The following is a 13,229-nucleotide window of genomic DNA, read 5'->3' on the forward strand; positions in this document are numbered from 1 at the left end:
ATAGGGTGGCTGCATGGCTGCGGCCCGTCGGCACGTCTCCTTGCAGTGTTGCACATGCGGCATGTTCTGTGGGTTGTCGATGCTGCTGGAGATTTGAGGTTGCTTTGTTACACCTCGCGTCTTGCAGCTGTATATCAGTCAATAGTAGCAAAGTTTTTGCAAGCAGGTCTTGAAAAAGTTCATCTAGCCAGGTGTTGATAACTCCTCTCCATGGCTGCTGACCTTCCAACTTATCAGTGGGTCTGGGATGGTAGGCGGCCGATGGGAAGATTGGTCAGAGGACTGGGATAGTCGGAGGGCAGGTGAGGCTGACGAGGCTGGGCCATGGCCACTCTCGCCTAGTTGAGGGTCTTTACAGACCGCTCGGGATGCTCTGGCTTGCTGTGCGATTGGCTACACAAAATCCATTCGAACGTCTTCACAAAGCACAGTGGGCAATTATAAGGAATCCTGCTGATCTATTAGACAAAATCTATAGGGGTTGAATAGGTGATCTGAAGGATCTGTACTAGCAGAACGGTATCAGATCTGGCTGCGCAATATGCATTCGACTAATGGATAATCATGAGCGGTGAGGATAATCAGTTGTTGAGACGAAAAGTCAAATTGACAAGTGCAGAGCAAACGAAAGAGCTGCTACCTACCGGAAATGACCGTGGTGTTATATATCCAGCTCTTGAGTCTAGATGTTCTCCCTGATTGCCTCATCCGCGACCATCTCCACAGCCTAAAACATGGGCTCATTCGAGTCATCCCCTTCCCTTGTATTGGTAGCGCATAATTTGCACGACTTGTAACGTGTTCCTCGTCTGGCTTTGGAATCTGTTTCTGTTAATCGCCCGTTCCCTGAATTGTAACAGTCTTACCCTCGCATCAGTTAAGAGTATAAACTACTCGATATCATCCTCCTTCTCAGGCCTGACGAGTCTGACACGACGCCCATCGGGCCCCAAGGTAACCCACTGCTCTTCGCGCATGTCCTCGAGATTCTCGTGACGAAGGAGATCCGATAGCCCACAGACTTGACCCTCCGCAGTCTTGTAATCCCTCAACACCGGCTCTTCAGGAGGATTTGGCTTTGGCGGGCACTCGCATCTCTCATTCTCGTTGCAAGAATCGCCATGCTTAATCTGCCATTCAATCCACTCGGTACTGTACTCCGTGTGGACTTCCTTATAGGCCTTATGTGCCTCGATATATTCCTGGATCTTGTCTAGATCCACGCGTCCCCGGTTCTCGTACCACTTCCGAATCATCAAACCCCATGGTTCTTCCCGGAGACGGAAATTTCCATCGCGAATCATCGGGGGCAGGTCCATCATACGCGCGAAACAGCCCGTGTGGTAGTAGTGCTTCGTCGGCGCCCAGTGGTTCCAGCTCTTCGCGCCCTCGACACAGATGCGGTATTCAGAGGCGATTCTGCTGCCGCACGGGTTTCCAGCAAGGTCGTGCAAGCAGTCGTTCTCGGCACGGCAGCGGGCGCGGTGGGAGGCTGACCTCTCCAGAGCGACGAACATCTGGGGGTCGCTCTCGATCTCTGCGCGGAGTGCGCTGCCGTGCTCGCGGAGGCGTCCTGCGGCGGATTTGAGGAGAGCCAGTTCGGCCGCGGTAAAGCGTGAGTCACCACCACCGGTCGAAGACGATGGCTCGCTTTCCGCAAAAGCGACTTGGGCGTTGGGAGGGGACGGAGCGGCTGAGCGGGTCAGCTCGCGAATTGGGATGGAAGTATCCTCAGGACTCATGGTGACAAATGAATACAGAAATGGATAACTTGATCCTGTGATTCGTTCTCAACTCAACTGAGGTCAGATATATACAGTCTTGGCTGAATGAATGTACTTGGAGCGACGTCACTATGGCTGGAGGGCTTAAATACATTTTCGTCCAGGAAGATGAGGCCGCCATCGCCATAACTACGTAGGCAACCCTGGGCACCTGGCCAGCCAATGAGCTTGGTTTTGCTTTTTGTTCATGCAGTTGGTTGTCAGTCTCGAGGCGCAGCACCAGAAGCGCCGAAGTCCTATTGGTAGGAATCAACATCCTTCAGCTGGGCCCATGAGTCTTGGAGGTAGCCTTATGACAGACATCATTGAGATGTGATCGGCTGCCTCGACACGAGGCTGAAAACCTCTCTACAGGAGTGTATAAAGTCATTAAATTTAGGCATATGGAAGGATTGCTGACTGGGTATGTTCACGCTGGCGGCGTTTGCCTGCGTTGGCTGCTCCAAAGGGATCAGACGAGGCAGATTCGCCACCGGTCATCGTTGTCAAAGCCCTCGACCATGAAACTGTAGGGGAGGCAGCATCAACGGCTGACGTGCATTGTTCTGTCTGTCGAAGAAGAGAGACGAGCGGAGAGACGAGGGAATGGAATAGAATGCAGGGCGGAGCACGATAGTAAATGGGACGTGGAATGGGCATAGGACGCGGGAATTTGACAAGCGCCCCCCCCCCCTTCACCCCCGGCCCTCCTTCAAGTCACAGCCAGTCAATCTCAGTCAGTCAATCAATCAGTCACTGACCTTTCAGGAAGTGGACCCTCAGACGGTTGTAGAGGGCTTGAGGATATAAGCACGCCACTGGCAACAATGTATGCTGGAAGATGGATGCTTCTCGAAAATTCTCGACAGTTTCCGAATCTTAGCATACTTATTTCGAGAAGCCTGCTGAGAGTGACGACGGTGGTATGAAGCAGTGGTACTAAATTTCAATGAATTACAAGGGTCTATCAAACAGAAGCTCAGAAGCAAGAAACATATTTACATCTCGAAGAGAAGAGGGCAGCAAAATATACAAACACAGTGGTAGAATCTATAACTGCTAATACTTCTGTTTCAATAAATCAGAGTACAGCAGTAGGATAAACTTTTTACACTAATTCTACACAGTGTATACCACCAAGCCTTACATACCTAGGTGCTGTGGAGGCGATTCTACTATTGTCAATCATTTTCTAGAACTCATCAACTACTTTCAGTTACCAAAAAAGCGATTTGCTAGTCTTTGAATTGATTCGAGTAGCAAGGCGATCTTGCAGTATGCCACGAGTCCGCTGTGCTGGCAGCTGACCAAGGTGGTGAGCGGGGCGTATCACGAGGCCTCGCAGCCTTGTCGATCATCCGTCCCAACTTCTCATATGTTGGCTCATCGAGTGGATAAACAGGGACATCCGAGGACCAACGTTCCTCAAAACTCTCCGACGCAGTCTTGCCCCGGCTGTCCTTGGCGTCTGGGTCAATCATGGACATATCGGCTATCGCAAGCATAGCGTCGACAACTTGCTCAGCTGTACACCGTTCTACCATGAAATGTAGCACGGTCCCCCCTCCATCAACAACGGCACCCAGATCGCAGTCTCCATGTGTCAAATAACGTGCCACGATTCGTGCAGCTCCGTCATAAATAGCCCAGTGCCAGGGAAACCAGCCACGGGCGTCAGGGACCGTAAGATCAGCTCCCCTCTCCAGAAGCAACTGCGCAATTTCAGCATGGCTATCGAAGCAGCACAAAGAGATCGCCGTACGGCCGTACGAGTCCTGCGCGCCAATTCGGCCCCAGAATCAAGTAGCCGCTGCACAATCAGCACATCCTCCCGGATGCCATACACGCCCACGACATGCAACGGCGTCTTGCCCTCAAATGACCGCTGGTGCACATCTGCGGAGTGTGTCAGCAGCGCGTCCACTAAGCCCAGGTTCCTTTGCGCAGCAGCGTTGTGCAGCGGTGACCGGCCAGCGGCGTTGGCGATATTTGGGTCTGCGCCGCGCGCGAGGAGGGCATGGGACTTGGGCGCATCGTCTCGCCTGACCGCCCACCAGAGCGGGGTGCGGCCGAGTAGGTCAGGCTTGTTGACTTCGGGTGGGTGCTCGGAGAGGTATTCGCCTAGGTCGAGGGTGGTCATGCCTAGGACTATCCGGTGGACTGTTGTGAGCTCTAGGTCGTCTGGTACCTCGTCTAGCGTGAAGAGAGTACGGAGGTGCTCTGCCAACTCAGGAGGGCAGGCCGTGTTGACGCGCTGGAAGGCGAGGTCCCGGGGTGTGAAGCCGCAGAAGTCGGCCGCCTCCATGTCGGCGCCGCTGTCGAGGAGGAAGCGCATGATGTCCAGGTGCCCGCGGAAGATGCCATCGAACAAGGTGTTCCGCCCCGAGACTGGGTTTGAATCATGGATCCCCGCCCTGCCCTCCGCATAAAGCTGCCTCAGCGCCACGAGATTGCCCTGCTCAGCCGTGTAGTACGCCGGCGTCTCGATGATCCGCCTTGAGCGCAGCAGCAGCTCCGGCCCCTGGACTGGCGCGCCTTTGAGCCAGATCGAGACGATGTTGGACGCGAGCCAGGGGGGCAGCGTAACATCGACCGACGCCGAGGGACTCAGGCGGCGAGCGCAGCTGGGGACGGTGCAGCCTGAGCTCAGGGGGCCTATCTCGGAGAATGTCACCGAGAGGCCGCCCAGCCAGTCTCGTGTTGAGTGTGGTGTACAAAGCCTGCGTCTCCTGTGACACGCACAGCGGCATATCGCCGAGCATGATGGCTTTGGCCGGTTCTGGTACTCTTTGGTGGTAGGTATGGATTGAACGGATTCGTGTTTCTGGTGTTCTTGGATTTCACTCTCCATCTGTATGCTGTGGCGGAGACGTGCTACGGACGCGGAGTTTTCTTTTCTGAGCTCAGGCTGGGCATCGCTGTCCTGGTGTCTGAACGACTCAAGGAGCTTCGTCATTTGGACTTACGCAAGCCCCATTTCTTCTGACCTCTGAGCCAGATAGTCAAGCTGCGATGTTTGCTCGCTCAGAGCCTCCCGTGTCGCCTGCCTGGTAATGATAAGCTGTTGCAGGTCCATTTCAATCCGTCCTGTCTGGCCGTGGGTCACGGCCGATAGGGCTAAGGAAAGGTCATTGCGAATTTCAGAGAGCTGCCTCTTATAATTCCGAAGTTTCTCCTGATATAAAACGTAGTATATCGGGGACCGTAGCTTGCTTGGGCTGGTTAGTCCGTGGTCCTTGAGATAGCGCGCCAGCTCCAGCAGCTTCTGCTCGCTGCGCCGGAGGTGGAAGACGAGGCCCTCGTTCAGTTTATGGCCGGCCAACTGCCAGTGTTGGACGTCGTCGAGGGTTGTCTCCAAGGCTTTCGCTGCATCAGCGATGTCGGTGAGCTCGTGTGGCGCGTGATCGATGGCTTTGACTGTCTTCACAACGAACCCAGCCGCGCCCATGACGGCGAGCACGCTCACGGATATCGATAGCGGGTCCATAATTGCGGTCTGGTCGATCGCTGGAAGAGCTTATGCCGTGGAAATCGTATACGCGGGTGCACCTGTTGGCTCCCGCAATGGGGTTCAGAGATCCTGTACGCCGTGCTGTGCTCCAATGGGACATTCAGTTCTCTGCCCATAGGTGTCCTGCATACCGGCGTGGGGGCGACTGTAACAAATGTGGAGGAGGGAAACATAAATTTAGAGTCACGTCCTCAGCTGTGCCGCAGACAAGCTCCAAGCGCTCGAGCTGATTGTGTTACCTGCAGCGGGGGCCTACAGTGCCGGCATGGGCGCTCAAAAACGCATTAGCTCCCTAACAAAGATGATCCCGAGACGCTACAACATTTTGCGAGAGAGCATACTTGTGAACAACTTGTCTAAATATTATGACTGTTTTCCTATCAGGACAGACTCCTTCCACTTAGCTCGCTCGGGAAAATTTCCTTGAATAGTATATAAAAGACCGATGCTTTCTTCCGCGCGTATCTATGTCGGACCCCTTCTGCATACCTTCTCTTGTTATATGCCAGCCGAGATCATATTTGAGCCTGCGGTGACCTGCGTACATATACACTGGGATGAATACTCTGCTGGTATGCCACCAAAAAGAGGACACCAGCAAACAGGAGGATTTCAAAGCAAAGAGATCATCATCGGTAAGCTAATATGAAAAGGATAAGTCGACAACTGGCATCTTATCTCAAGCCAAGACTGTGCCCCTTTAAAGATTCTCCCTGAAAAAGTCGGTGAACTTGTCGAAAGGAATGAGCTCCACACGGTCATAGAGGTCGACGTGACCAGCACCAGGAACCCAGAACAGCTCCTTGGGCTCGGCCGCATTCGCGTATGCGTCCTCGCTAAACTCTCGCGAGTGTGCCTGGTCGCCCGAGACGAAAAGCAGCGGGCGCGGCGAGATGGTGTCGATGTCGTTAAAGGGGTAGAAATTGAGGAACTTTACATGGCTAGTCACCGTCGGTTTCGTCGTACGGTTCGGCGTCGTGCCCTCGGGCGTGAACTCGCCGCGGCTGGTGCGGTAGAAATCGAAGAACTCGGCATCGACCGCGGTCGAATTACTAGTAAGAACGATCGGCGTCCCCCCAGACACCTCGATCTCGCCACCCTCTGTCTCAGACCAGCGGGAGCGGGACGCCTGGGCGACGACCTCCTTGCGCTGCTCAACGGTCTGTGAGTGGCGTAGCCCGTTGCGGTTCGCGGCGCCCATGTCGTACATGCTCGACGTGGCGATGGCCTTGATGCGCGCGTCGATCTTGGCCGCGCTGATTACGAAGCTGCCGCTGCCGCAGATGCCCAGGGCGCCGATGCGCTCGCGGTCGACTGACCCTACCTGAGTGCCTAGGTGGTCAACCGCCGCGCTGAAGGCCTCTGCGTACTCGTCGGGCGCTACGCCGTTGCGCGGCTCGCCTTGACTGCCGCCCCAGTGCGGCAGGTCCAGCGACACAGTGACGAAGCCCTGCTCGGCCAGCTTGGTCGCGTAGAGGTTCGCGCTCTGCTCCTTTGTCGCGCCCATGGGGTGGCCGACCACGATGGCTGGCGTGTTGTTGGCGCTGCGGCTGAGGTTGGTCAGGGTGAAGAGGTTGCCCGCCACGGTCAGGTTGTTCTGGGTCTGGAAGGTGATTGGCTGGACTGTCACGATGTCGCTGCGGTACCAGTTATCTGCGCCGTACGACAAGTTCTGTGCGGTTGCCGTCATTGTGTTGATGATTGCCGTCATGGCGATCACGGCGATGCTTCCTCCACCGGTCTTCATGGTGTCACTGTCTATTTGTGAATAAGTGTGAATCTGTAAAGTCAAGACAGACTGAGCAATGGAAGCTTGGTGGTATTTCGTTCGACACAATTGTCAATCAACATTTTTTCGGTCCTTTTTTGTAGTTGATGAGGCTCCCAACGAGTCATCACATCATATACCATCATGACGCCGGTGACGGGAGTACGGCACATCATGATTTTGCACCGCCATGATCGTTGAGCTGAAGCCATCGCCAGAGAATGGAGATATCCTAATGCCGTTCCTTATCACCGATTAAAAGCATGTTACTGGGCACTGAGGAGCATCTGAGGGTAGGACTGAGCAATGGAAACATGCATGTACTATCTTCTAGCCGTGTCGCAATGTGATGCTATGCGGAGTTTGCACGTTTCCAAGCCACTCTGTTGTGGAGTCCTCGTCATGCCAAGATCAAAGTCATTATTAATCCATCAAGATGGTGAGAGGTGTGTAATTCTGCGTGGTAACGATTCGGGCCTTTTCTCGTATCCCTTCATTACTACCTCACACGTTTTTTTCACTGATATTTCAGTCTATCGGTGAAGAAATTGGCAAACATGATGGCGTTGGAATTTGCATCACAGTACATGTCATTTCTCGTCAACTTGCCGAGATATCTCCTTTTTGCTTGTTCTGGCTCGATGGACACCTGGCTGCATATTCATCACCATGTCTTGCCTGGAAATTTGGTATCTTGCACGGTCTTGGTGTTTGTCTTTTTCCCGCCTCGTGGATGAGAGGACCAATTGGGGGGGGGGCTCCCTTTTCTCTTGTGAGATCGTTAGGGATAGGGCAGACTTCGGGAGGGTTGATTAGTTGATTAGAGAGTTGCACGAGGATGCATGTGCCCGAGGTTTAGCCGCAGGATCAGGAGCCGAGCCAACCAACAACGACATTGAAACGACAGATGCTGAAGCATGCGGCGCACGATATCGCCTCCTCTAGCCATTTCGCGGTAGATCTTCGGCGCAACGATCAAAACACGACTTGTTTCCGATGTTGCCGGCATGTCTTCTAGGACGTTATACCAGTCGGGACTGAGAACCATCAGTCGCGGCTCGTCTTTCCCTGCCTTGGCATCTCTGGGACGAACGAGCTTCAGCTTGAGCTTAAGCGTGACCTCGACCTCGAGTCCCTCCTTGGTGACCAAGGGCGAAGCTACTACCGCACCGAAACGTCAGTTGAGAAGCTTTGCCCTTTGTTCTCCCTCATATCGAAGCTGACCTTATTTGCCAGGCCTCTTCCATCATACTCCCTCCCGCAGGCTGTTTAAGTCCTCAGCTGCGATCCCTTCATACGATCCGTCAGCCAAAGCCATCCCGCCACACTCTTGGCTTCGCGCCTCCGACCAAAGGAAACGTAACGACGTCACAGACATCGTCACTGCAGGATTCGAAATGGCACGGAGGACACCGATGCGGCGCCGAGACCAGGCCTTGAGGGAGGCCAGCTTCCAGGTACCGCACGAGATCGCCAGACTCAACCCTGATGCCCAGCAGTTCAGGCTCGAGGATATGGGCCTCCTGCCAGCGTTCCCCGAAGGATCAGGGCACGAGCCCCCATTCGACATGGAAAGGGACGCGCGTGCCTTCTTGTACTTTCCCAACGGCGCAGCCAAGGCGACCGCCGCCTTCGTGGCTATCAACGCCGAGTTCAAATCTCCAGTCAAGCTGCGGAAGGACGGCCCTGTCACACACAAAGCATCTGAGTCGAACATGAAACTGCTGAACTCCGGCATGCTTGGCTGGGTAGTTCAAGCTTACCACTGGAGCTACTACAACCCAGATGTGTACGGCCGCATCCAGACCGGCCAGTTGCCGGTTATCATCAACTACCGCCAAATGGCCTGCGGATCCCTGTACGACATTGAAGCTGAGATGTTCCCCGACCCGACATCATTCTCTCTTATGATGTCCTTGAGCTAGATTAGCAAACTAGTCGTCAGTTCCTACAAGTGGATTGGAGGCTCGGAGTTGGGTCACAAGAAACAGAGGTGCTCGACACCAGCAGTGGCAGGGCTTCAGTTCACCTTACTGTGTGGGAGCTAGACTGCAGACTTTCATGCGTTTGAGTGACGCGGGTGTACAACAGAACTAGCGACCTATATATCTCGTGAAGATAGGCGGAATATATCTGATCATAACATAATCCTCCGAGCACGATACCCCACGCAACTGTCCATGCTTCTAGACATGAATGTCTCAACGGTGGTGAAGTCAGATCCATAGTCACTGATGCTCCGGGCAACCGCATAATGGCAGATACTATGAGTGGCTTGACCACCGTGTCTAAATTTATGGAATACTTATCTCTTCTGGACCCAAAAATAGATTCAAACACTATCACCTCATGGCCATACATTTTCGGGTTGTGACGAGTGGACCTTGCACTGTGGATGATCAAAAAGAATCTGCGCGGTAGATAATGTTTTGTTACTGCATCTTACCAGATGCACTTGTCAACTGTTCTCTTTTGTCGGAGGGCGGCGAGGGTCAGTCTTTTCAGAACTGGACCTTCCCCCGAACTACACGTTCATCGCCCCCGGATCTCGGCCATGAAGTGACACTTTTGGTCATGTTCATCAAAGCCGTAGTTCCAGTAGTCACGCGATTCCTTATACAGAATGAGGTAAATCTCGAGGTACTTGAGCTGGTGTGACCTCCGTTCAAGCACATTGACTAGGGATTCAAAATCATTCCTCGATGACGTTCCAATCCTAGACAGGCCCTTGAGGTGTGCGAATGTGTCTAAGGCCAAATCTTGCTTGCGATCTTCGTTCCAATTGTGAAGGCCATCCGTCACCAAATGAATAGATTCGACATCATGTTGTCTCAAAGCGAGAAGACTAGTTGATCCTGAGACTGAAACTGGGACACAAGCTCCCATGTATTAGCTACCAAAGGAAGCTTACTATTCTATGGCCAAGCGAAAGGTGTGGGAGTGTAGGAGGGAATTCCTATGAATTAACCCCTCAACAGGGCCAACTAGTATTAAAAGAACCTATCCGTAAACCTTTCCTAACTCTCAAATGCAATACCTGCTATGGCACATAAACAGGTCCTACTCTTTGCCATACACTACGGGGTCCCAATCTCGACATGCTCCGTTCCAGCTTTCTCAAATTCTCTCATTTGCAAAACTCCGAGCCCAGCTGCCCTGGACTCCTCATACCTCTTTCGAGCAGGAATAGCAAACACAGGTGCACCCACTCCAAAGATGATGTCCATGTCCTCTAGTGGTACACCTTTCGTTTCAGGGACAAATAAAAAGGCGAACAAAAAGGCCATGATCGTGCAAGAGCCAAAGAAAATGAAGGTTCCATAAGTTATCCGCGCTACCATGTAAGGTAAGCTGTACACCACAATGAACTGAGCCAGCCACTGCATGCACACGGCACACATCATGCCCAAAGTACGGACACGGTTCGGAAGGACCTCGGAAGCGAAGATCCAGGGGATGCCATTCCAGGAAAACCCGTAAAAAATGGCGTAAATGTAAATCATTGCGAGAGCAGTTCGACTTCCGGAGTCAGGCGGTGGGGTCCCCTTGAATGAGCCCGAGAGTGAGGAGTAAGCTGCAAGATAAAACATGGCAATCATGGCTCCTGCTGCACCAAAAAGTAAGGGTAGTCGACGACCGAAGCGATCTACAATGAAGACCATAAAAACGACCGTCGTCAACATCTTGATCAGACCATACACGCCGGTAGCGAGTAGATTAACACTTGTTCCCGAAAACCCGATGGACTTAAGTATCGTAGGAGAATACTGTGTTGAGAATAGGTCAACACTCTTGACTATTCCTTCAGGATGAAGTGGAGTTGAGTTTTCTTGTTGGTAGTCTCATTGACACCGAACGGGACTCACGTAGTTGATGGCATTGATACCAGTCAGGTTTTGGAGCAGCATGAGAAGGACGCTTACGGCCACCCTCCCTCGAATGCCGGGTGCAATAAGCTCGCGGAAAATCTGAGTCGTAGACCGGCGGCCACCAGATAGCTCAAGCTCGTGATTGACAGAAGCTTGGATCTCTCCTAGCTCGCGGTCGATGTATGCATGGTCCTGGGGCAGATTTCGAACCCATGACAAAGCCTTCCGTGCTTTTTCCATCCGGTTCACGGAAACCAGCCATCGCGGCGATTCGATGATGAATGGCATGGAAATGAGTAGAAGTCCAGCAGGAATGAACTGGACGGCGACTGGGATATGCCACTGCAAGTTGCCTTCTGATGAGATATTCTGGTTCACACCATAGTTCACCCAGAAGCCAAAGACCAAAGCAATCTGCAGCATGATCTCGAAAATTCCCACCAGGCGGCCGCGGATCAGCGCTGGTGAGCACTCGGCAATATAAATTGGTAGAAGAGTACTGCTAGCGCCGATTGCTAAGCCTGTGAGAGCACGACCGGCGTATAGAAGCCCAAGCATGCCAATAATTTGCAAAATGACTCCGATAATGAAGACTGCACCTGAGGCTATGATGATGGGTTTCCGTCCGAAGCGTTCAGCGGTGAAGAAACCCACCATGCAGCCGAAGAAAGCACCACTCTGGAACGTGGACACTATGTTCGACGACAGGGCCGTTAATTCAGCAGATGTGACAGTGTCGAGGCCGAATGCGTGCTTGAAGGACGGAAGACTCAGTGTTCCGCCGATAAAAGCCGAATCATAACCATACATAGCTGAGGCCTGTACATTTTTGTAAGCTGAAGTGGTGATAGATCATGGCTCATAGAAAAACAGCGCTGTGTAGCTCACTCACCCATGCAGCCGAGACGGCGAGTAGGTAAGGGCGATATCCGTAGACCTGCGAAGGGATCTCCTGGTTATCAGCTCCTAGGTGGGATCTGGTAAACGATTCCTCCATCTTGACGTATTCAGCACAATTACGCTTCCGAAGAAGTATTTAGTCATAAGGGTTTTGGTGTGCCAAAACATCAGGGAGGGAGGTGTGTCAAATGTTCCACGCTTTAAAAGATGATTCGCAAGTCAAGTGATCGCCTGGATTGGAGACGGAGAGAATCAGGATATAGATATTTCCGGCTTGACCATCTGTTTACCCCACGGGGTTCCAATGCCCCCGTAAATGTTGGGGTTGCGGGGTTATAGAGGGGAAGGCTCCAGCCGTACAGTATGTAGGATCTGATGCCTGGATAAGAGATTTCACTTCCAGTCGTGCTCGTCGGATTATATATTCCGCTGTGCAGCATTACGCAGCGGTGTATAAGACCCGTGTGGAAGAGGCTCGTTGCAACCGATAGCAGTTGTCGTCCAAAGAACGTAACGCAACGCCACAACGAGCTCTAAAAAGCAAATATGGCCTGCAATGAAGCGCAGTTGGCGACGCCGCCGAGCCAGAGGCTAGCTGGGAAAGTTGTGCTGATCACCGGGGCAGGAGGCTCAATAGGCCTGGCCACAGCGTCTCGATTGCTGCAAGAGGGTGCAAGCCTTAGTTTGGTGGACATCAGCCCTGAAGCCCTGGACATGGCCAAGTCCAAAATGCAGCCCTTCGTCTCACCAAATTCACTGGACTCGAGGGTCTTGGCGATCCTGCCGATGTCACATGCGAAGAGGACGTCGAAAGATTCACTAAGGCGACGGTCGACAAGTTCGGTCGCCTCGACTGTGCATTTCTAAACGCAGGGATAAGTTACTCATCCACAAGCATTTTCGATACGACCGAGGAGAAGTACGACAAGATCATGAATGTGAACGTTAAGTCAGGTTCGGCATCCTGCCCGCCAGAAAGTCTTCCTGTCCAATGCTGACTTCCCACAGCCTTCCTTGGCATCAAACACACCGGCATGGTTATGCGAGATCTTGGAAATGGAGGAAGTATTGTCTTGACTTCCTCTATCGCCGGGCTGAGAGGGACACCTGGCCTCATTCTGTATTCTGGGTCTAAGTTCGCTTTACGTGGGCTAGCCCTTACAGCCGCCTCCGAGCTGGGCCCGTATGGCATCCGCGTCAACACGATACACCCTAGTGGAGTAAACACGCCAATGTTCCGAGCGACGTGGAGTGAGGAGAAGTTGGAGGAACTCCGCCGGAATATGCCCCTAGGCCGGTTTGCGGAGGTGGACGATATAACTGGAGTCGTAGCATTCCTGGCGAGCAATGACTCCAAGTTTATGACAGGTGGTTTCTTGAAAGTTGATGGGGGCTGTGTAAGCTTTTAATTGATCAGG

General features: G+C 52.8%; 6 protein-coding genes across 6 annotated transcripts; 2 read left to right on the forward strand and 4 right to left on the reverse strand.

The window, feature by feature from the left end:
• Positions 1 to 890: 890 nt before the first annotated feature.
• J7T55_000391 (uncharacterized protein) lies at positions 891 to 1,742 on the reverse strand (the record flags this gene model as incomplete). Its single annotated transcript, XM_053132505.1, has 1 exon — positions 891 to 1,742. The coding sequence occupies one exon, from the start codon at positions 1,740 to 1,742 to the stop codon at positions 891 to 893; it is 852 nt and encodes a 283-aa protein (XP_052989629.1).
• A 1,256-nt stretch (positions 1,743 to 2,998) lies between these two features.
• On the reverse strand, positions 2,999 to 5,250 carry J7T55_000392 (uncharacterized protein; the record flags this gene model as incomplete). The annotated part of the gene is made up of 3 exons (XM_053132506.1): positions 2,999 to 3,288; positions 3,534 to 4,492; positions 4,730 to 5,250. The coding sequence occupies 3 exons, from the start codon at positions 5,248 to 5,250 to the stop codon at positions 2,999 to 3,001; spliced, it is 1,770 nt and encodes a 589-aa protein (XP_052989630.1).
• A 724-nt stretch (positions 5,251 to 5,974) lies between these two features.
• On the reverse strand, positions 5,975 to 7,021 carry J7T55_000393 (uncharacterized protein; the record flags this gene model as incomplete). Its single annotated transcript, XM_053132507.1, has 1 exon — positions 5,975 to 7,021. The coding sequence occupies one exon, from the start codon at positions 7,019 to 7,021 to the stop codon at positions 5,975 to 5,977; it is 1,047 nt and encodes a 348-aa protein (XP_052989631.1).
• A 928-nt stretch (positions 7,022 to 7,949) lies between these two features.
• Positions 7,950 to 8,967, forward strand: J7T55_000394 (uncharacterized protein; the record flags this gene model as incomplete). Its single annotated transcript, XM_053132509.1, has 3 exons — positions 7,950 to 7,997; positions 8,061 to 8,218; positions 8,307 to 8,967. 3 exons carry the CDS (start codon positions 7,950 to 7,952, stop codon positions 8,965 to 8,967), a joined length of 867 nt encoding a protein of 288 aa, XP_052989632.1.
• Positions 8,968 to 10,119: 1,152 nt separating this feature from the next.
• J7T55_000395 (uncharacterized protein) lies at positions 10,120 to 11,908 on the reverse strand (the record flags this gene model as incomplete). The annotated part of the gene is made up of 3 exons (XM_053132510.1): positions 10,120 to 10,809; positions 10,909 to 11,730; positions 11,804 to 11,908. 3 exons carry the CDS (start codon positions 11,906 to 11,908, stop codon positions 10,120 to 10,122), a joined length of 1,617 nt encoding a protein of 538 aa, XP_052989633.1.
• Positions 11,909 to 12,357: 449 nt separating this feature from the next.
• J7T55_000396 (uncharacterized protein) lies at positions 12,358 to 13,220 on the forward strand (the record flags this gene model as incomplete). Its single annotated transcript, XM_053132511.1, has 3 exons — positions 12,358 to 12,579; positions 12,636 to 12,765; positions 12,820 to 13,220. 3 exons carry the CDS (start codon positions 12,358 to 12,360, stop codon positions 13,218 to 13,220), a joined length of 753 nt encoding a protein of 250 aa, XP_052989634.1.
• Between the last annotated feature and the right edge of the window lie 9 nt (positions 13,221 to 13,229).

The sequence above is a fragment of the Diaporthe amygdali genome, assembly GCF_026229845.1.
Source record: "Diaporthe amygdali strain CAA958 chromosome Unknown NODE_31_length_594919_cov_65_084759, whole genome shotgun sequence".
In the NCBI taxonomy this organism is placed as follows: domain Eukaryota; kingdom Fungi; phylum Ascomycota; class Sordariomycetes; order Diaporthales; family Diaporthaceae; genus Diaporthe; species Diaporthe amygdali.